At 33.9% G+C, this 23,575-nt stretch overlaps 1 protein-coding gene across 1 annotated transcript; it reads right to left on the minus strand.

Annotated features, from left to right (window-relative positions):
• Positions 1 to 15,576: 15,576 nt before the first annotated feature.
• On the minus strand, positions 15,577 to 22,362 carry SPP1 (secreted phosphoprotein 1). The gene is made up of 7 exons (XM_003772957.4): positions 22,199 to 22,362; positions 21,553 to 21,638; positions 21,399 to 21,440; positions 19,721 to 19,801; positions 19,208 to 19,249; positions 17,840 to 18,097; positions 15,577 to 16,444 (listed from the first exon to the last, which is right to left on the minus strand). The coding sequence occupies exons 2-7, from the start codon at positions 21,607 to 21,609 to the stop codon at positions 15,983 to 15,985; spliced, it is 942 nt and encodes a 313-aa protein (XP_003773005.2). The 5' UTR covers positions 21,610 to 21,638; positions 22,199 to 22,362; the 3' UTR covers positions 15,577 to 15,982.
• Positions 22,363 to 23,575: the final 1,213 nt, after the last annotated feature.

Here is a 23,575-nt window from a genome sequence, read left to right on the forward strand (position 1 = left end):
AATTAGCAGAGGGAAGACACAGCAGGGGTTGGGATAAGCTTCCTGTAGAAGGGTGAGACTTTCACGAAGCCTGGCAGGTCAGAAGTTAGAACGGAGAAGGGACATTATTCCAAGAAAATGTTCAGACCCGGGAGATGGAGGGTCTTGTTCATAGAATAGCCTCCTGTCACTGAACCGATGAGAAGTTGGAGGAGGAGTGAGATTTAAGAAGCCTGGAAAGACAGGGGAGGAATAGATGAGGAAGGACTTTGAATGCCAAATAGAACATTTTGTTTTTGATCCTTGAGGCAACTGGGAACTACTGGAGTTTATTGAGTGTCATGCTTCGATTTAGGAAAATGACTAGTGAAATAGAGTTGGGGAAGAGTTGAAGCAGACAAACCCAATAGCAAGCTATTGCAATAGTTCAAGCAGGAGGTGAGGGAGGATCTGCACCAGAATGGGGCAGTGTCAGGATGGAGAGATAGTGCAAAAGTGAAACCAACAAGTCTGGACAGTAGCTTGGGTATTAGGGAAAAGAGGACTTGAGATTGTGAGGATCCAGGATGACTCCTGGGTAATGAGCCTTCGAGACTGGAAGGATGGTGTCTTTTCCAGTAAGTAAGATGTCTACTGGACTTCTTAGGACATTAAGCTGTCTGAAAGGCTGTTGAAGGTCAGCTGAGAGCTTAGGGCAATGTAAGTTTATTTGAGAATCGTCTGAAGAGGTGGCAATTTCATGGGAGTTGATGAGTTCACCAAATGAAGTAATCTAGAAAGTTAAGAGAAAAGGTCAACTACAATTAGAGGATGAGAATCTAAGGAGACTTATATAGATCATATAGGTAGGAGGAAAACCAGAAGTGTGTGTCACACAAGACAGCATCAAGGAGAGAGTGATCAGAAGTATCATAGCTTGCAGAGAAGTGGAAAAGAATGAGGACTAAAAAAAAGTCATTAGATTTGACAATTGATAATATTATAAGTAGAGAGACAGGAAATGGCCAGTTGATGGAGCAGAATATACAACATTTATCGATTAAGTCCATCATCTTAGGAGCATGGTATTCCCCAAACTATTACAATAGTAACATCAAAGATCACTGATTACAAATCAACATAAAAATTTAATAATAATGAACAAGTTTGAAATATTGTAAGAATGACCAAAATGTGACATAGATTTGCAATGTGAGCATCAGCTATTGGAAAAAATGGCACCAAAATACTTGCTTAATTCAGGGTTACCACAATCCTTCAATTTATTTTTTTAAAATGCAAGGAAGCTCAATAAAACAAAATACAACAAACCAAGATATTCTTGAATTTAGTTTAGTAGACAGAGAGCTGGTCTTAGACTCAAAAAAGACATGCTTAAGTCTCATTTTTGTCACATTCTGGCTTTGCTACCTGGCACAAGTCTCATTTCAGAAAGCTTAACAAACTCATTGAGAGCAAAAATTTCGAAAGGTCACAACCTACATTAATAGATAGGAATTTTCTCCTCTGGGAGTTTCTATTCCAATAAAAGCTTAAGTCCAATCCTTCACCCTGATAACATTTTATTTCCCCCAATTAAATATAAGATCCTTGAAGGCAAGATTAAACATCTTTGTTTTCTCAGTACTTCACATATAGTAGGCACTTCTTACTAATTGCTTGTTGCTTATTATACTTTATATTTTATATACTTTACTACCTTTATAAAGAAGATATATTACCCTATTATAATAATAATTATTATATTAATACTAGGGACATTAAGAACCAATGGTTCTTTTTACTGCTTTTCTGGGGAGTTTGTTTTAAATGAGAAGTTGAATTTATGTTTATCTGCAATCTCTCCAAGATCCCAGGTAGGAAAATTTCAAACATTTATTCAGGAGTTGCGCTATCTGGCTAAGTTTGCATTTATTTCTTTAGTTAATTATCCCCTGGCCTCTTTGTAATTGAGCTAAATTCAGGAAAAGTTTGGGTAATGAAGCAGCAGATTCTAACACAGGGCCCAGGAGTGGAAAAGCATACCTTTCCTTTGAAACTCTCTCCAGCTTTGAGGAAGGGGGTGTGGTGGTAAAAGGCTTCATTCATTAGCTTTGATCTTCTGCTTCATGATACATGTAGACCATCCTCTATATGTCTTTTCTATCACACCTCAGTTCTTTTTTCTCTTTTTGCTTCCAGTTTCTGACAGCACTATATGACTTCCTTTCCATCAGAATCTCTATATAGTTCTGAGGTAACTCTTCCCCACTTTTAAAAAATGAATTCCTTAGAGTTTGACAAAGCTTTTCCCAGAAATAGCTTTGAGTGATTCAAAGAGGTATTTTAGCCTGTTCATATAGTTATGATTGATTGATTCTATTAAGAAGAATTCTTTCCTAATAAAAGTTAAGTGCTTTTAAGTGGGTGGGATAATTAATAGAACCCTGACCTGATACAGAATTAAAAAGAAAAAAAAAATGTGTCTTAGTATGTAGATTAAGTAAATCAAGATAGAGATGAAATTTTTCCTTTCCAACTCCCTTTCATGCACACAGAAAATAGCTACCCCTCTATTATGGGCAATAAGAACAACTATGAAAAATTATTTAAAAGAAACAGAAACACAATCCATAAAGAGACCCTCAGGTTCAGAAAAGGTCCCACATGCTAAAACTTCTTTGGCAAGTGTCCTGAGGCCAAAACTACCTACATGAAAGGTTTTATTGACTTTTAAAAAATTATTATTATTTATTTATCTTACAAGAAGACATTTTCCCATAGAAATAATGTTATAAGTTGGTTAAACTTTTCCTAAAATAAATATGACCTTAAGAAACCTCTGATGAATCCACAGAATTGTGCTATTTCCTGTGTTGCTCCTGTCTAGATGGTTTGGAATAGGTTAAGTCCTGGGGAACTTGCTACTGAGAGGGAAGTTAGATTCCAAGTTCTTTTATTCATTAACTCTCGTTCACTCATTAATCCCCAACCCAATGCTTCAAGAGAAAATTAACTGATCTCATGTCTAAGGTTTCCCCAAAAAGGAAGGATCAAAAGGTACTTAATGTACTATATAAATCAGATATGGTACAGGCAATTTGTTTCTCTATACAAAATAAATGCTAAACATAAGAATCATAATACGCATTAATAGAAAGACTGAAATCAGGATTCATTAATTTAAAATTATTGCTACAGTTGAGAATATCATTATAAAGAATCAGAGAGCCTTAGAATATGATATTTCAGAAGATAAAAGATCCAGGCTTACATTCAAGAATTACTTACTCAGCAAAACTAGGTATATTCCTACATGGCTAAGAAAAAAATGGATTTTTCTTGAAATAGAGTACTTCCAAGCATTCCTGATGAGAAGATAAGAATTGTAAATAACTTTGAAGTTCTAACTTGGGATTCAAAAGAAGCATAAAAAGGTAAAAATGAATGAGCAATCACAAGGGGATAAATAAGAATAAATTGTTTATAGTCTTATATGGCGAGATAATACTTGTATCCCTTCATAACTCTATTATCAGGATAATTCAAGAAGTCTCTAAGTAGACAGAAGGCTATCATCCTTATCTTTCTGTGTATCTTTTTTGCTTCGCCCTTTGTAACCAAACTCTTCAAAAAGATTGTCTATAATGAGTGCCTCTACTTACTCCTCCCACTCTCTTCTTCATCCTTTATAATCTGACTGCCTACCTTATCTTCCCACCAAAATTTTTCTCCAAAGTTACTAATTATCTTTTAGTTGTGATTCTCCTTGACTTGTTTGTAGCTTTTAACATTGTTAAAACTCTCTTCTCCTTGATAATCTTCTCTTTAGCTTTTTGGGCACTTTCTCTCATGGTTTTCTCCTCCTTTTCTGACTGTTCCTTCACTATCTCCTTTGCTGGATCCTCTTCCATATTGTGCCCTCAAAATTGTAGGCCCTCAGAATTCAGCTGTAAGCTTTTTTCTTTTCAAGTGAAGTATATTGATTTTACTTAGTTATTTCTTCAGCTCCCACAGCTTTGTTAGGATCTCTATATCAAGACCACCCCTCTCCACTTTTTGCTATTAGGAGACACCCTATTTTCTTTTTTTCTTTATTAAAAGCTTTTTATTTTTCAAAACATATGCATGGATAATTCTTGCAAAACCTTGTGTTCCAATTTTTTCTTCCCTTCCCCCACCCCAAATGGCAAGTAGTCCAATATATGTTAAACATGGTAGAAATATATATTAAATCCAATATATGCATACACATTTATACAATAATCTTGTTGCACAAGAAAAATCAAATCAAACCTGTTAGGATTCTTACAAAGTGATAAGTCAGTTGTCTAATTTTAGCATCATGCTTAGCAGTTCTCTAGTTCAGAGTTCACACCTTTAAGAGTTCACACATTAGTTCACACATTAGCGTTTGAGATTCACAAGTCAGGAACTCACAATCCCACTCTCTCAGAGGAGGAGTCAGCCTTTGAGTTCACACCTCTAAAAGAGCATATAAAAGGACAAGCACTAGAGACTTTGAGAGATGGTGAAACAGGAGTCAGTCAAGGAGACTGAGAGCCAGAATTCAGTCGGGAGATTTAGAGCCAGGATTCAGAGGGAGCTGGAGGATGAAGCTGAAGCTGGAAGAGAAAAAGTTCAAACTGCAAGAGCTCTTGGAGCCAAGGAGGGAGATAGGCCTCTAAGAAAACTAACCAGACTATTTTGAAGGAGACAATAAAGGACTGAACTTTTAACCACTGGCTGCATTTGAGATGATTATTACACTGAACTGAAACTAAAGCTGCCTCCAGAAGCCTCCAAGAAATCTGCTCCCAGAGAAGGATCATATTTTAGAAAAGAAGGACACTACACAAACTAGAAAAAATGATAAAGAAAATAAAATGCAAGCCAACAACAACAAAAAGAGTAAAAATGCTATGTTGTGAATCATATTTAGTTCCCACGGCTCTTTTCATTACAAGACCATTGGAACTGAAGACACCCTATTTTCCAGAGCTAATGTCCAATAAGCAAGCTTTCAAATATCTCCAACTGGATGTCCAGTACTTAAAAATCAATATATCCCAAATAGAATTCATTATCTTTCCCTTAAACCCTTACCACTCCTTCCCTCTTATTATAGAAGGCAACACCATCCTTAGGCTCACAACTTAGAAGTTATCCTGAATTTACCAGTGATATCTAAGCTATTTCCAAGGTCTGATAATTTCACTTTTGTAACATCTTTCAAATATACCCCTTCTCTCTTCTGACATTGCTACTTCTAAAAGCAGTCCCTAATCACTTTATGCCTGGGTTATTGCAATTGATTGTTGGTAGGTCTACCAGTTTCAAGTCTCTCCCATTCCAATTCATCCTCTATTTATTTAGTCACTAGAGTGATTTTCCTTTAATGCAGATTTCCTCATCCCCCTCTCCCCAAACCACAACTCAATAAAATTCAGTAGCTTCTTCCAGAAGCAATTATAAAGTACTCTGGTAGTCAAATACTTTTATAACCTAAGCCCGTTTGTACATTTTCAGTTTTCTTACTTCCTGAGGCATACTCTTTAATTCAATAAAACTGACCTGTTCCATGAATATGACACCTGACACTCAGTTTCTTGGCTCCCGGCATTCTCTCTGGCTGTCTCCCATGCCTGGAGATGCTCTTCCTTCTCCTTTCTAATTACTGACTTTTCTGGCTTCCCTTAAGCCCCAACTAAAATCTTGCCTCCTACGAGAAGTTTTCCCTAACCCCCCTTAATCCTATAGTCTTCCCTCTGTTGATTATTTCCTATTTATGTTATATAGTTTGTCTTGTCTATATTTATTTCTATGTTGTCTCCCCAGTTAAGTAAACTCCTTGAGGACAGAAACTGTCTTTTGCCCATTTATCTCTTTTTATCTAGCCAGCACTTGGCACATTGCCTGGCACAGCACAGGTGCTGAATAAATACTGCCTGCTTGAAGGGAAAGGAATTATCTCACATAATCAGCATACACAATTAAAATCCATACAAACAAGGAAGAATTTGGGAAGAATGGCTAACATTTGAACCTCACTCTCATTTGGACAGCTTTAAAATACTTAGGAACTGGGGCAGCTAGTTAGTGCAGTGGATAGAGCACCAGCCTTGAAATTAGGAGGACCTGAGTTCAAATTTGATCTCAGACACTTAACACTTTCTAGCTCTGTGACCCTGGGCAAATTACTTAACCCCAATTGCCGCAGCAGGGGAGGAAAAAAAAAGCATCAAACAAATACTTAGGGACTGTGATCAACATAATGACCTTGATTCCATCAGACTAATGATGAATCATGCTACCCATCTCTGACAAAGATAGTTTCTTCTCTGTCTCATTCTGTCTCTCTCTGTCTTCTCTGTCTCTCTATTTCTCTTTCTTTCTCTTCCCCTCCTTCATCTTCTCTCCCTCTTTTCCCTTCTCTCTGTGTCTCTTTGTCTTCCTGTCTCTGTCTCTCTCTTCCACTCATGTGGAAAGGGATGAAAAGTACTTTTATGTTAGGTGATCTAGGCATGCTCAGACAAACTTCCTTGCACATTTCCCCTTGTTTGAATTTTGCCTTCCCAGGGATTTCCCCTGTGCTTAAAATAGCCAATGTTGCAAGACTGTATACAATCCCTTAAGCCCCAACTAAAATCTTGCCTCCTACGAGGTCTTCCCTCACCCCTCTTAATTCTAGCCTTTCCTCTGTTGATTATTTCCCATTTATCTTATTTAGTTTGGCTTGTCTATAGATAATGTAGAGATAAAATCTCAATTATTACCTAATATAATAAAATTAAGAGCATTTTTGCTAAGCTTCCTAAGCATCTCTGCTTACTTAGCTTTATAAGGCCTTTCTCAACCTACAAACAAAAGAAATAGCAGTAAAGAAGAAAAATGGCTTCTGTCTCAGACCTAAACCTGGTCTACGGATGAGCTTTCCAAACTACATAGAATTCTCTCTACAATATCAATTTTGCACCATCCAATCTTAAATGAGAAAACTATCTTGGGTGGAAACTCTTCCAATGATTTCCTCATTGTGTAAGGCCATCCAACTGATGTCTTCACAAAAGTGTCTTTTTTCACACATTGTATATCAAAATTCTCTAGCGGTCCATCTAGTAGTCTGGACAAGCTCTTTAAATATATTATTGTTGAGTCATTTTTCAGTTGTGTCTGACTCAGTGATCTTATTTGGGGTTTTCTTAGCAAAAATACTGGAGTGATTTGCCATTTCACTCTATTGTCACCTTGCTGCCTTTACTAATCTTACTAATCTTTACTAATCTTAATAAGTCTGAAATTGTAGGATGGAAACAAACTATGGAAGCTTTCAAATGCTAGCATTAGAATTTGTATATTATCATTGTGGCAATAGAATGACCTAAAGCAGATGACTGATGTGATCAGACCTATGTTTTAAAAATATTAATTTGGCATCTTTATGGAGATTTGAACTGGAAAGAGGAAATTTGAATTAGAGACCAATTAGAAGGCTATTACAACTGCCTAAGAGAGAAGTAATAAGAATCTGAATTGGTAGGTTGGTACAAAATTCTAACCATTTCCTCTTTGCAAATTAGGCTTTTTTTTCCCTTAAACGATATTGAAACCAAATATAGATTTGATTTGTTTATAGAAACTAATTATTCAGGCTATTGACTTCACTTATTGTTAGAATGAGTATGAAATAGCCACAAGTAGATCCATGTATTCTCTGATGCTTAATTGATAGGAAATGGGCAACTTAGGCAAGGGAGCTTCATGCAGGTGAATGAACTTGGGCTAAGTTTTTATTCTGTACACTTGGGAAATATCCTTCTATCTTGATTAAGTATCTCTCTTTTTATTAATTAAGGAATGACTTACTAGTTCTTACTATTTTGATACTGATCTAATATTAAACATAAACTACCAGGGGACTGGTCTGAGTTAGGTTCAACCTAAAACAATAGGCTTTTTTTGGTTAAGAATTAAATTATTTTTAAAAAGGGAAAAGGACCCACATGTGCAAAACTGTATCAGTCCTTTTTGTAGTCACAAGGAATTGAAAACTGAATGGATGCCTATCAGTTGGAGAAGGGCTGAATAAGTTATGATATATGAATGTTATGGAATATTATTGTTCTATAAGAAATGATCAGGAGGATGATTTCAGAAAGACCTGAAGAGATTTACATAAAGTGATGCTAAGTGAATTGAACAGAAACAAAAGAACATATAACAAGATAATGTGATGATCAACTGTGATGGATGTCATTCTTTTCAACAGTGAGGTGATCCAGAACAGTTCTAATAGTCTTGTGATGTAGAGAGCCATCTGTACCAAGAGAGAGGACTGTGAGGACTGAGTGTGGATCACAACATAGTATTTTCATTTTTTGTTGTTATTTACTTTTTTTTGTTTTCCTTCTCATTCCTCCCCCCCCCCTTTTTGATCTGATTTTTCTTGTGCAGCATGATAATTGTGGAAATATGTAAAGAAGAACTGCTCATGTTTAACATATATTGGATTACTTGCCATCTAGGGAAGAAGATGGGTGGAAGGTGGGAGAAAACAACTTGGAACATAAGGTTTGGTAAGAGTGAATGTTGAAAACTATCTATGCATGTGTTGTGAAAATTAAAAGCTTTTTTAAAAAAGAATTGAATGATCTCATTGAAGTGTGGGATGGGGAGTACAATGGAAGATGAATTCTGATTAGCCTTAATGCTTCTGATGCTGTTTCTTTTGGTAATGCCTACAGAAAGGACAATTGAGGCATTACTTATCATTTGGAAATTAAAGAGTAAACTACTTATGACCTTTTAGCAAGAAGAGACTAATGTAAATATTCTTTGAGTCCATAAGTTCTTGAAGATAATTACAGTGAACTTTTAGACTCACAAACTGTGTGTATATAGGCTTTCCAACCTGATAGTTTAATTTAGTTCCACCAAGTTCTTCTAGGAGATTTTGTCAGAACTCGATTTGCTTTTAAAGTATTCTGGAGGACGTGTACAAAAATATTTATAATGTCTCTTTTTGTGGTGGCAAAGAATTAGAAATTAAGGGGATGCCCATCAATTAGGGAATGGTTGAACATATTATGATGAATGAATATAGTGGAATTGTGTTATAATAAATGATGAGCAGGTAGATTTTAGAAAAACCTGGAAATACTTACAATAACTAATGTGATTCTATAAGTTGATAATTTTGTATAGTCTTTAAACGATGTTATAAATATCCAAATGGTTGCTGGCATAAAAAAGGTTTTCCACCCCTGGTCTGGAATTATCTATCTATCTATCTATCTATATATTTAATCTCATGATAAACAAAAACAACACTCGCTTAAAATAGATTGTGGATAAATTACAAGAAAATCACAGGTAATCCCAGATAAATACAAATAATAAATCTTGTGAAGTAGTTACTATTTGGAGTTTTAATTATGTAACATAATTTGTTATTTACATATGCAAAATAATATAAAATAATTGGGTTTTCAACCCAATGGAAATATGCAGTTTAAATTCAAATAATGTAAGCATTTCACAGGACTTATTATTTCCACTAAAAGGGACATGCTATAATATATAACAAATACTTCCACTACCCATTTTTCTAAAAAAAAAAAAAAAGTCTTACCAATTAAAAAAGATGAAAGTTGCAACTTCTGCTTGTCACATCATCATACAGCTAAATTAATATGACAGTCCAGAGGAACAGTAAAAAGTTTTCTACCATAATAAATATGAAAATATGTGTAGAAGAATTGAACATATATTGGATTGTTGTTGTCCAGGGAAAGGGAATGGGGAGAAAGGAGGGAGAAAAAATTGGAACACAGGATTTTGCAGGGGTGAATGTTGAAGACTATCTTTGAAGGTATTTTGAAAATTAAAAGCTGTTATTAAAATTTTTTAAATTAAAAAAATAAAAATTAAATATATAAGTAAAAAAGGTTTACTACCAATTCATTCAATACATGAACACTAAAGGTATTCATCCAGTGCCTGAGATATTATTGTCCTTCATACTGAACTGATTAGTCCTAAGAATTCTTTAGTTATAATTCTTTAGACGAGACAAAGAACTAAGGGACTCTGAAACTGTTGCTGCCTTGAAAATATAAACAGCTAGACCTGGCATGAATGGGGAGGCTCCTCAGTGGGCTGTTAAGGTACTATAGCATCAATATCCAAGATCAGCCAATTGGTCAATGAGCACTTATTAAGAGCTTATTATGTGCCAGACACTGGGACAAGCACTAGGGATGCAAAGACAAAGGACATCCTCTGCTCAAACTAAAGAGCTCACAAACTAATGGAGGCGATATGTAAATAACTATATACAGAAGATACATAATAGATAAATAAGAAAGAATTAATGGAAGCAAGACACTGGAATTAATCTTCCCATAGGAGATGAGATTTTAGCTGGTACATGAAGGAAGTTAGGGAAATCAATAAGCAGAAATAGGGAAGGAGATTATTACAGGTATGAGGAACAAACAGATAACCACAAAGAGATCAGGATCACTGGCTTGAGCAGTATTTGGGAGAGTTTCAAGGTGTTAGAAGACAGAAATTGTATGAGAGATGGTAGGTTATAAAGAGCTCTGAGCATTAGAGAATTTTGAATTTGAAGCTAGAGGTGATAGGGAGCTCCTGGAGTTTCTAGAGTGACCTGTGCTTTAGAAAAATCATTTTGCGAGTTGAATGGAAAAACAGTTGGTGTAGGGAGAAACTTTTAGCAGGCAGATCTACCAGCAGGCAATTGCAATAGTCCAGGCATGAGGAGATGATATCCTTCATCAGGGTGGTTGGTAGAATCACAAGGAAGAAAGAGGCAAATTCAAGAGAGGTTGCAAAAATGAAATCATCAGGTCTTGGCAACATATTGGAAGTGGGAAGATAATAAGGTATCAAAGATGATTCCTAGATTGTGAGACTGGGGAAATTAGGAGCATGATAATGCCCCACCAATTGGAAATGATAAATTTGGTTTTGGAAATGCTGAATTTAAGAATTCTACTAGACATCCAGTTAAAGATATCTGAAAGACAATTGGAGATGCAAATCTGGAGACCAGCAGGGAGGTTAGGGTTGACTAAGATTTGAAAATCATCATCTTATAGATGGTTAATGAGTGTGACCCCGATGAAGGCCCAGCAGAGATTGAGAAGGAGCAGTCATATAGGTTGGAAGAACTCCAGGAGTGCATATTCTCCTGAAAACCTAGGGAAAAGATAGTATCAAGGAGAAGGCAATTGATTGTCAAAACCTGTGGAGAGGTCAAGAAGTAGGAAGATTGAGAAAAGAATATTGTGATTCAGAAATCAAGAGGTCACTGATAACTTTGGAGAAAGCAGTTTTAGTTAAATGAAGTCAAAAGTATTGTAAAGAATTAAGAAGGGTGTGAGAGGAGAGAAAATGGAAGAATTTATTGTAGAGGGTATTTACTAAAGGTCTAGCCACAAAGAACAGAAAATTTATGGAATAAGAGGAATGAAAGGATCATATGAAGACTTTTTGAGGATTGGGGAGATATGGATGATGTTTTCATTAGGGAAATAGAGAACAGACAGAATGAGATTGAAGATAAGTGAGAGAGTGGTGCTATTAGAAGGAGTAGTCTGCAGGAGAAATGGAATAGAATGGGAATACTTTTTCAGGTAGAGCAAGTTTACCTTGATAAGGAAGATGTCAGACAGATGAAGGAGCACATAGTGACAGAAGGCATCTGCACTCAAATATGAGATGAGGAGGAAATTATTATTATTTTTTTTTTTTTTGGTAAAATAAGAGCCAAGATTCTTAGTTAAGATGGTAAGGCAAGGAGAGCCATGGACCGTTTGAGAAAGAATGAGAAGGGTTTTTTAAGAATCCCTATGGAGAGTAGAATAATGAGTTGATAAAGAAGGTAGGGAAGGATTGCTTAGCAGTAATATGGTCCAGTGAGATTATGTGACCTATATTTATAGTGGACCAATCAGAATGATAACTTGACTTTTTTCATTTTTGTTCATTACCATCAGTGGATGGTAAGTATAATTCAAGGCTGAGGCAAGGAAGGATTAAAATAGGGGTGAGGGGCAGGGACTCAAGATTACAGGACTTTATACAATTAAATTGGTTCTTTGAGAAGTCAAGGTGAGGAAAAAAGGAAAGAATGACTGATGCTGGGTTGGGAGGGAAGCTAGGAGTCAAGGGACTAGAGATCATGGTGTTGACTAAAAGTAGGGTTTAGTATGGAAAAACAGAGATAAAAGTGGATAGCCAATAGATTGTGGTGAGATGAGGAAATTTCAGAGTTCTTAAACATGGAGGTGGGGTATTTGTAAATGAGGGCAAGATAAAGGAGATAAGATGAAATGAGATTGCTTTGTGTGTGTGGTTGGAAGAATAGGTCATGCAAAATGAGTAGTTTGAGGACAGAGGTTAGGAGATCTGAAGATATATTAATATGTATTTTGAAGTCCCCTAGTATCAAAGCAGGAGAGAGATTGTGATTCTGGTAGTACACATATTGCAGAAAGAATGGGAGCTATAATAGTATAATACTCTCTTTTTTCTGTTTTGTTAATGTATAGCTGGAGATAAATCATTGTAAGGATTGCCTTAGTTACAAGCCAGACATTTTGTTTCATTATTACAATTTTCTTTCATATAATTATTTTTAAAAATTTTGTTCTTTGGCCTATTCATTATTTAGGATTTCATTGCAAATTTTCTATTTGGGTCTGTGTTTTTTGCTAGTGTTCTTTAATTCTAATAACTATTTTTATTGGCTTATGGTCTGAAAAGAATATCTTTATTATTTTTGCCTTTTTACAATTATTTGAATTGTCTTAGGAAGATTCTGAAGATTACCTGGCAGGATAATATACCAGTCACTAAACTACCAAGCCTTCAAACTGTATTGCAGAGAGCACAATTCTGTTGGTCACATTGTTTGAAGGCCAAATGTACACTTTGCCAAAAAGACTATTTTAAGGTGAACTCACACAGAGAAAGAGTCCTCAAAATGGTCAGAAAAAACAAGGACACTCTAAAGGTCTCTCTTATAAACTTTAGAGTTGTTTGTATGATATAGGAGACATTGGCATAAGACAACCCAGAATAGCATGTCCTCATCAGAGAAGATGCTGTGCTCTATGAACAAAGCAGAATAGAATTATCTCAGAAGAAATGCAAGATGTGCAAAATTAGACATTCCACCCCAAATGTTCATAGGGACTATTTGCATCTGACCTGTGATAGACTATTCCAAGCTCGTATTGGTCTGATCAGTCACAGTTGGACATACTAACTTGCCTCTAACAAAGTGATATCTTTTGGTCCTCTTTGAGAAGGAAGTACAACCACCACATCTATTTGAAATATCTTTATGCTCAAATACTTATTATTTGATTATTTTTTAAGTGTCATCTTGTGCTGAGAAAGATGTATATTCATTACCAGCTCTATTTAGATGCCACCAATGTTTTAGTTCCAATATATAGCAATTTGTTCAATTCTATTTTTTACCTTTTGCTTAACTTTGTTAGATTGTCCAAAACTGGAAAAAAAAAAAGCCTTAAATTTTCTGTAAGTATTGTGTTACTGTCTATTTCTTCTTAAAATTTAATTTTTTCTTTGTAAATTATATAAATTATAAATTATAAAATTATAAAATTTCTTTTACAAATTTAGAGGCTAAGGTATTTGGACTATATAAGTTTAATATTAATATTGGTTTGCTGTTTATAATTCTTTTCAGCATAATGTGTTTTTCTTTTTTCTTTCTTTTTTTTTATTGTAGAAGTTTGTTCTGTCTGAGTCTGATAACATAATTTCAACTCCCACTTCTTTGGATTCACCTGATCCATAGTAAATTTTGTTCTAGCTTTTCACTTTTATTCTATTTATATCTTTGATTCTTAGGTGAACTTCTTGTAAGCAACCAATTATTTGAATTTACTGCTATTCTTTTTTCATTTATTGTATTGTTCAATACCTTCGCATTGAAAGTTATAAGAGCTAGATTGATATTTTCTTTCCTTTGTCTTTAATAATGATTTCCTCCTCTCTGGCCTCTCCTCCTTCCTCCCTATTTAGGACTCATGATATAACATGTGTCCTTTGGAATTGTGATGGATTATTGTATTGATCAGATGTACTATGTCTTTCAGTGTTAATTATCTTTAAAATGTTTCTGTTAACTCTGGTTAATTTCATTTTGCATGAGTTCATACAATTCTTTCCAGGTTTTCCGTTACTATCCAGTTTATCATTTCTTATAACACAATAGTATTCCATCACATTAATGTACCACAACTTGTTCAGTTATTCTCTAATTAATAAACAACTCTTCAGTTTCTAATTTTTTTGCCACCAGAAAAAAGAGTATTCAATTTTTGTACAGATGAGTGCTTTTCTTCTCTTTTTAAAAATCTTTTTGAGGTATAGACCTAATAGTTCTATTTCTGAGTCAAAGAGTATGTACAATTTAATAGCCTTTGGGGCATAATTCAAAATTTCTTTCCAGAATGGTAGGGCTATTCATAGCTCTATCAATATTGCCTATTTTCCCACATACCTTTTTGCATTTCCTTTTTCATGAACTTTGTTAATTTGGTGGGTATTGTTTTAATTGGCATTTCTCTATTAGTGATTCAGAGCATTTTTTTATGTGACTATTGATAGCTTTGATTTCTTACTCTGAAAACTGCTTATTCATATCCTTTGATGGTTTATCAATTGAGAAATGCTTTTTATTCTTGTAAATTTGATTTTAGGTATTATTAGAAATGAGACCTTTATCAGAGAAATTTGCTACAAAGATTTTTCTGTTTCCTATTTTTTTTCTAATTTTAGTTGCATTAGTTTTCTTAGTTCAAAATTTTTTAAACTCTAACAATCAAAGTTATCCATTTTATCTCTATCATTTATTATATGTGAAATATCTATCATTTATTTCATCATGAATTCTTCCTTTATCCATAAATCTGACAGGTAATTTCTTCTAATTTGTTTATGAAACCATCATTTATCTCTAATCTTTTCTTTTTCATTTAATGTTTATCCTTTTTTAAAGAATAAATCTCAGATTTGAAAAGTGTTTCATCTTTGGGTTGAATTCTGAGCTCCTTTGCTCTTTGGGATATATTATTCTATTCCTTCTTCTTGTTCCTGCTTAATATAGAATGTATAGCCATGAGTTGTTCAAATTTCCTTTCTTTATGTGAAAGACTGTCTTTTCCATTGTAAAATTAATTGTTGTCATTGTACTGTAATTTTGATAATCTACAATATTGTGGCTGTATTACAAATATATGAGATTTGGAGTTGTAGGCTGCCTTGATTGAATCACTTTCTCTGCTACCCATCCAACCATGTCACTCCTACCCTTTTGGTTTCTTTATGCAATTCTTTTCTTCTATGTTCTGCTCTAGTATTATTAACAAATGTTTCTTTATATCAACCTGCTCCCTTTCATTAGAACTTATTTTGAATCTAATTTTCTATTTACATGTTGTTTTCCTCCAGTAGAATGTTTACTCATTGAGGACAGGACATGTTTCATGTGGAATCAATATTCACCAAGCACATGCAGTATATGAAATAAATCTTTGCTCTCATTTTATCTGAGAATTTTTTCTAACATTTTATTTAAAATAAAATCACAACAAAATATACATTGATTAAAAAACCCAAAATGTACAGTATCATAAAGGTAATATTTCACTGATATATGCATAAACCATTTTCATTTGCCTTTATATATTCTCTTCAAAACAGAAAAATAAACACTAATGTCCTTTTTAACTAAGAAATGGAAATGAAAACTTTAAACTTTCATTAACCTGGTTGATATCACTTAACTAAAACTAGAAATCAAACCCATTATGTTTCCAAATGCCACACAGACATTTATTTACCCAGAAAGCTTAGAAATAAGTATTAGAAATTCTCCTCTCCCCTCCTCCAGCCATACTGCAATATTTTTATTTTTCTGTCCTTTCTAAAAGCACAGTTGAGTATTCCGCCGCCCCCATTAATGAGTTTCAAAAGATGCACTATCAACTTCATGAGAATGAAGTTTCAGAGGTTTAATATTTTCAACACTCTCAGGGTCACTGACTAGGTGGACTTCTTGGCTGTGATATTCTTGACTGAGTTTGCCAACTTGTTGTTTGTGAAATTCTTGGCTATCTCTGTCAACTTCTCGATTGTGAAATTCTTGGCTGACTTTGTCATTTTCCTGACTGCCATGTGAGTCACTTTGCTGCTGGCTGTCATAAATATTCCGTTCAAGTTGAGAGCTTTTTAATTGCTCATGACTATGAGTTTCTACACTGTATTCATCTGCCTGGCTGGCTTCATTACTCTCCTGGCCATTACTTTCCCAAGATGAAACCTTAGGAAAGGTTTGTGAGAGAGGGATCGCCTTGTGTGTTTTTTCAGATTCATAGCTTTCTATTTGGGATGTAAGATCTTCTTCTGTAACATCATGCACCTGTGTCAAAACAACAAAGAAAGATTTCAAATTATTATTTTCTTCAGTGAGCTTTTGTACCTCCTTTCCCATTTGACCAATTCTACTTTTAAGGAGTTCTTTTCTTCAGTGATTTTTTGTGCCTCAGAAAGATTTCAAAGTACAACTGCATATGAACCAATCAATCAGTAGTTCATTATGGATCAAAAACTGTCGTCCAAAATAGAAAAACAAAAATAAAATATTTTCTCTTCTTTTGAATCTCTGAACTTTTGCTACCACAACACAGCAGCTTCCTAATTCAGGAAGTTCACTTTAACCTGGTACATATACTGGTAGTACATTTTGCTCCTACAGCCCCTTCTTCTGATTGGCTGCTTCTTTCCAGAATCAAGGAAAGTACCAAGTCAAATATATCTTCATACCTCTTCAGGCTCTACTCCTGACTCTAGGATCTTTCTATATAGGACCTTACTCTCCCCCTACTTTCTTCAGCTCTCTTTTACATATTATCTCCGCCGCCCCATCCCCCCCCTATAAAGCAAGCTTTTCAAGGACAGGGATTGACTTTCTATTTATATTTGTATTCTCAACTCTTGGCCCAGTATACTGGCACATAATAAGAGCATAACAATGTTTGTTGCCTTAACTTGCCCACGAGGACTTCACATTTCATCAGATAACATAATTGATACACTTATAGCTATATACAAAAGCAAATTACAAAATTATGTTCAGAGGAAAGGAATGTACTGGCAGACTTTGGAGAAGCAGAAAAGCTTCATGTAGAAAATTAACACTAAGCTCCATCAGAAACAAGGGATTCCAAGAGATAGAATTCAAAAGGGAATGAATTTATGCCACAGGAGAATCTATGAAGGAAACTGTTCAATGACACCGACATGGGTGAAGGAATGTTATATGTGAAGGACAGCAATGCAATCAGTTTGACTTGATCATTTAGTATGTGAAGAGAAATAATGTAAACCATTTAAAAAAAAAAACTTTCTGCACAACTCAACTTGGAAACTGATTAATTTTAGCTATAATATGTGTTTTTATAGCTGTTCTATTTTTAGATTTTTTTTGAACTTAACTTTTTTTGTTGAATATGATTGTCCTGCTCTAGAGATTTTTCTCCCAAGAAAGTCTAGATAGAATAAGAGGTTTGGGACCATGATTTTTAAGTAAAATGTGCTGTGTTTGACAAGGAAAAGTATAGAAAGCTTTAAGACCACGATTTTTAAGTAAAAAGTATGTAAGGAAAAGTATGGAAAATTATGTGGATTTTCCAAAGGCACTAAGTAAAACATTTTAAATAGTAATTTTGATATTACACACTGCTTTCATTCATTTCTTATTTCCTAAAGAGAAGACTTTTTCACAGCCATCTAAGATTTTTGTAAAGGGAATTACCTGTTCTGATGATCTGTAGGGTGCTCCCAATTTTGACCTCAGTCCATAGGCCACACTATCTCCTCTGCCACCATTATCACCTCTTGTTGGTCCATCAGGTAGAAAACTTGGTGTTGCTGGGGTATCAGTAGGAAGATCAGTGACTACCTCATCTGATTCATCTGAATCATCAGAATCAATACTTTTATTGTGATCTCCATCATCATCATCTTCATCATCAATGTCATCTGGACTTTCACTGGAGTTTCTTGGGAGTGTCTAAAAGCCAAAAGAGTTTTTTTTTTTTAATTTAAACATCTACATAAATGTTAGCTACTAAATCCTACCTGAAAATTCACATCATAAAATATTCTCTTTTCAAAAACAGTTTATAAATTTTGCAAATAAATTATTTTGGTATACTACTACTCATTTGTTTAGATAATTGAAATTTTACTGAATATATATATATATATATAATATATATATATGTAGATATATTACTGTTTTTAGGCATCACCTGAATCAATCAGTTAATATCTTTTAATAAGAAAATACATTTGTATTGACACTTCTCATTCCACTGGCTTATTTAGCTTCCTTATCAGGAATTCTTGATATATCAAAATGGTGATATAAAAAAAAGAAGTTACTAGGGGCAGCTGGGTGGTACAGTGGATAGAGCACCAGCCCTGAACTCAGGAGGACATGAGTTCAAATCTGGTCTCAGACACTTAACACTTCCCAGATGTGTGATCCTGAGCAAGTCACTTAATCTCAATTGCCTCAGCAAAAAAAAAAAAAAGTTACTGTCAGTGTGATAAAAAAAAATAATTGACGCAAATATTGCTTTGACACGTAAACAGCTCTAATGAAGACAGTATTTATTTTATAAACAATTTAGAAATGAAAATAACAATGTAAACCAAATATTGATTTGGTTATTGTTCAAAGGCATTAGTTTGTCACTTGATGAATATGAGATTGTGTGAATTTCTAGTACTTCAAACAAAGTTTTTAAGCCTGATATTAATGAATCTTTCCTTTAGGACTAAATAGATAGGAAATATATTTATTCCTTACTGATGAATCTTTTTGGAAATATGTGATCAAATTTTACTAGTCAAATTTAAAATGTACTTTTGAATCAATACTGTCTAAGCATTAAGCTTTCATGCCCGACTTTTATGACAACTCTGCACAAACAGATCCAATTTATATAATACTTTAAGTTTTACCAAATACTTAACAAGTCTAGAAGGAATTTTTCAGTGTATTATCAGAAATAGAGTATCTAGCCCAGTCTTATTAGGAGAAAGAAGCTTTATAATTTTTTTTACACCCATTGAATTCCTTGTGTTGGGAAATGTCTCAAAGTGGAGTACTAACCTCTTGTAAGTCTTCTGTACTTTCTTCAGAGGACAATGAATTCTAAAAAGAAAGAAAGTCAACATGGAAGAGATTATCTCTTTCTGACTTTGGCATTCAAATGAAAATTTTTATTCATCAGTATGAAAATGACACATCTTATATAATATAACACAGCAGGACATCCATATAATTTATCCATATGCAAGATACTTTTTAAAAAAAAAATAGATCTGTTATTTCATTAATATGGAGGATTCCAGGTAAAGAAACACACATATGTATATATTATAATAGTTATTTATATGCATGTTTTGTCCTTTGTTAAATGTAAGCTTATTGAGGGCAGAGATGTTTTTTTATTTTTTTTGTATCCCCTGAATTTAGCACAATGTCTCCCACATAAAAAGGAATTAATAAACAACTAGTAAGTTGATTAGTTGGAGTGATAACTAGATATGTGCATTTACTTGTACACGTACACAGAGATAAACACTTGAGTTATGGATTTAATAATAAGAAGTTTTAAAATACCTGTGTAGCTAATAATGTTTGCTTCTGGGAAGGATCAGCATTCAGCCATGTTGCCACAAAATTTGGATGTTTGCTATAAAGCTATAAAAAATGCAAATCTATCATTATTAAAAGAAAAGCATATACACCTACAAATGATGTTAAATGAATTAGGAAGCTTTGATAATATGAAATGCATAAGAATTGAAGACATAATTATCTAAGAGTCCTGTTATCCTTGTTTCTTCCCTTCAGCTCATTTTTGGTAACAGCTCTTTCTTGGCTAAATATTCCAATTCACTGACCCTTCGAAAAAGGGTCAAAAGTTAAACTAAAAGTAGAGATAACTTTAATTAATTTTGTTCTTCACATATGCTCTCTCCATAAAGAGTTGGGGTACCAAATATATCAGTAAAATTACATTTGCTATGTGCCTAATATTTATATGGAAAATCCTAATGATTATGATAGGGATGATGTGGTTACAGTCTTAAATCTGTTGTTCTCTTACTTCTTCCAATCAAGAGTACTTGTTTGGATGCTTCCTTGCCTTCTTTTATGTTTTCTGATAATGATAACCTTATCTGGCTAGAATATAGGAATAATCTCTAAAAATGCTGGCTTTCCTATTTTATTATGATTTCAAATTATCTTGAACTCAAGAATTAATTAGGAAAAAGCTACATGTTAAAAAATTCTGTTGATTCCTTCATTAAGCAATAATCACAATGATCCCAGGTAACTCAATGTTGGTTCCTACTTCATCTAGAATTTTACATTGTATTCTACAGGTTTAGTTTTCAGGGGCAATGCCTGTTTGTTGTTGGGCTCAGTTTAGGGCAGTGGTTCTTTAAGTATGGTTTAGAGAATCCTGCCTGAAATTTTTTCAGAGGGTCTGGCAAATTCAAAATCAGTTTTTATTTCTAATATTATAAATATCTATAAATATAACCCACATAAATAAAAACTCTTTAGACAGATCCTTAGCAATTTTTGATAGTATACAGATACTGAGAACAAAAGTTTGAGAACCACTGATTTTGGAGACCAGTTGCAATTAGGGTGCTATCAATCTAATAGTAAAATGTATATGATTTGGATTGATGCCCATTTTACTTGGGAAATGTGCTTTGAAATCAGTTGATAAGCACAATAGACATAAATGTTGGACAATGGACTCAGCAGCAAACATCTATTGTATGTGCTTTTGTCCATTCATCTAATCTTATAGACTAATGTCAGAAATGTATTTTAAACTCTGCTTTCTATTAGGGACCTCAAACAATGGATTGAACTACTTATAAAACAATTATCTTGGCTCACAAAAAGGCAAGTCACATACTTAGAGGAAGGATTCATGAATCATTGTGGTCCAGAGAATTATTTGCTATTTTAAAAAGGCCTAGTTTGGTTTTAACTTTACAAAAGAAAAACTGTGTTGTCCTAAATAGATGATAAACTCCTTAGCAGGCTTTGAGTGTAATATGGTAAAGAACATGACACTATTTTATCCTTTTCCCATAAATCTAAAGCAAGCTTAGTAAAAGTTAAAGCTCATTTATTAATAAGTTCAAATTAATAGGAGAAAGTTTGTTATTATTTTGTGAGCAGATATAATCATAATAAATATTTTGCCCAGTGAATTTTGTAAAAGTTGGTATAAGAGAAATTAATAAAAAGATTTTTAAAGGAAACTCACCTGCTTTTCTTCTGAGCTACCAGAATTGATCTGCTGCTTCACCTTTGAAGCAAGAAAGATGAAGAGATTACAGTACAATTTTATTTCTAGCACAGGCAGAATATAGACAATTGGTTCAGGTTTAGCTATGTAATGAAATGTAATATTTACTTACAGGTAATGCAGAGACAATGCCAAGTAAGCAGAAGCAAATCACTGCAGTCCTCATCATGGAGTCTTCCTCAGTCTTTCCAGTGATACCTTGTAATACCGATTTAATCACAATGATTTTATATTCTGAAGTCTCTTTCCTTTCCATTAACATTTAAAAATTTTTTGCTCTTTTCAGTTGAAATCTGAAAAGGAGTTCTAAAATCTTATGTCGTTATCTTTCTCTATTCCTGACTGCCAAAAGGGAATTAAAAAACTGAGTCATCCAATACTGAAAAAGCATGGATACATTTTACCATTCTATAGTAGTTTTAATTCTCTACTTTAGAGTTATTCATAGCTAATATCACTAGATAATCATTTAAACTTAACATGAATAGGATCCAAATGGCAACCATATATGCACTACATATCTTTCTCCAAATATAAGGAAGACCAGCCACAAAATTGTTTTTATAATCTTTTCAGCTTGCATTTTAAAATAACATAAGTAAAAAACCCTATTTACATTGTTTCACCCTAGCTTTAAAATATGATGAGCTTTTATAGGAGATAAATAATTCATGAATTTAGAATAGCTCCATCTAATCACCCAAATGGAAATTTTAAGAAGCAAAGTGGTAAAGCAAACAAACAAAAAATATAATTACCTGAGCTGGAGTTTGGGCCAAAAGGTGCAATCAGCAAGAAGATTGTTCAGGTCCCTCTTCAAGATGCTCCTCTTCACACTGTTCTCTTGTTGTGACCAGCTAGAATTTAAATGCTGTCCCAGATCTTATTAGCCAATCACTGAGAAGTGGAGAAAAATGTCATGAGTTTATGCCACTGTTCAGCCCACCTTCTCCCACACTTTCCTTCTGGTTTTGTGGTTTTTATAAAGCAAATACAAACTACCCTATAGTTAAAACATAACTTACATACTCTGTAATTTCCTAGCAGTTTCCTCTGAGGGTTTAACACATCATCATATAAGAGACTCAAGAGTAGGTGTAGGTAAAATAAACAATATAAAAGCAAAGAAGATCAGTTTCTGGAAATGTTTAGTTTATAACTTAGGTATTGGGAGATCATAATTTTTCATGATAATAAGCCAGCAACAAATGATAAGTAAGTTAAATGAATTTTTATTTCTTTCAGAGTAAGTGAAAGTTTAAAATCAGAAAATGGAAAGTGAATTAGATTGGAGTCAGGGAATCTAGTTTCAAATACTGGCTTTTCTATTTACTACCTGTAACACATTAAGCAAGTCCTTAATTTCTTCTGACCCAAGGTATAGTAGGAAAAAAGGCACTAGACTTGGAGTTGGAGAAGATTTGGGGCTGAATCCTTTGCCACTTAGTAGCAGTAGCAAATCATGAAACTTAGCTGAGCCCCAATTTTGTAATAAAAAAGTAATTTCATCCACTAGCACATTCTGCCTCACATAGCTGAAGTTTTATAAATCATAGAGCACCACAGGAACCCATGCTCTTATTATGAACAATGTCTCAGAAAAATGAAATTGATAGACACACTAAGAACTCACAATTGTGTCTATTCTTAATGCTTAAGAGCCATTCTATACTCTAAGATAAATGCTAGTTTGACAATAAAATGTGTATGTTTCATACACACATATCAACATATGTATACACAATATATATGAACACACATGGATATTATGTACATGTGTACATGAATATATACAGGCTAGAGATACAATTTAAATATTGGAAGGGAAGTTTTAGAGTTTCATTTCTGGCTACAGTATTTCATTGTCATTTGAGGTCACCTAGTTTCACATTGTATTGTGTATGTACGTGCAGTTGTGTATGTGTGTACACACACACACACTATATTCTTGAACCTAACAACAACTTTGAGGGAGATAGCACTTTTGTTGCATTATTGAAACAATATGAATCATCAGGGCATGCTTCTATATCAGCAGAGAATCTTATTTTTTTGTCATAAAAAAATAGAAGCTTATTGCAAATGTTGCTAAAATAAAGATCTATGTTCCTGTAAAATTTTGCTTGATTGTGATA

The sequence above is a fragment of the Sarcophilus harrisii genome, chromosome 6 (assembly GCF_902635505.1).
Source record: "Sarcophilus harrisii chromosome 6, mSarHar1.11, whole genome shotgun sequence".
Classification (NCBI taxonomy): Eukaryota; Metazoa; Chordata; class Mammalia; order Dasyuromorphia; family Dasyuridae; genus Sarcophilus; species Sarcophilus harrisii.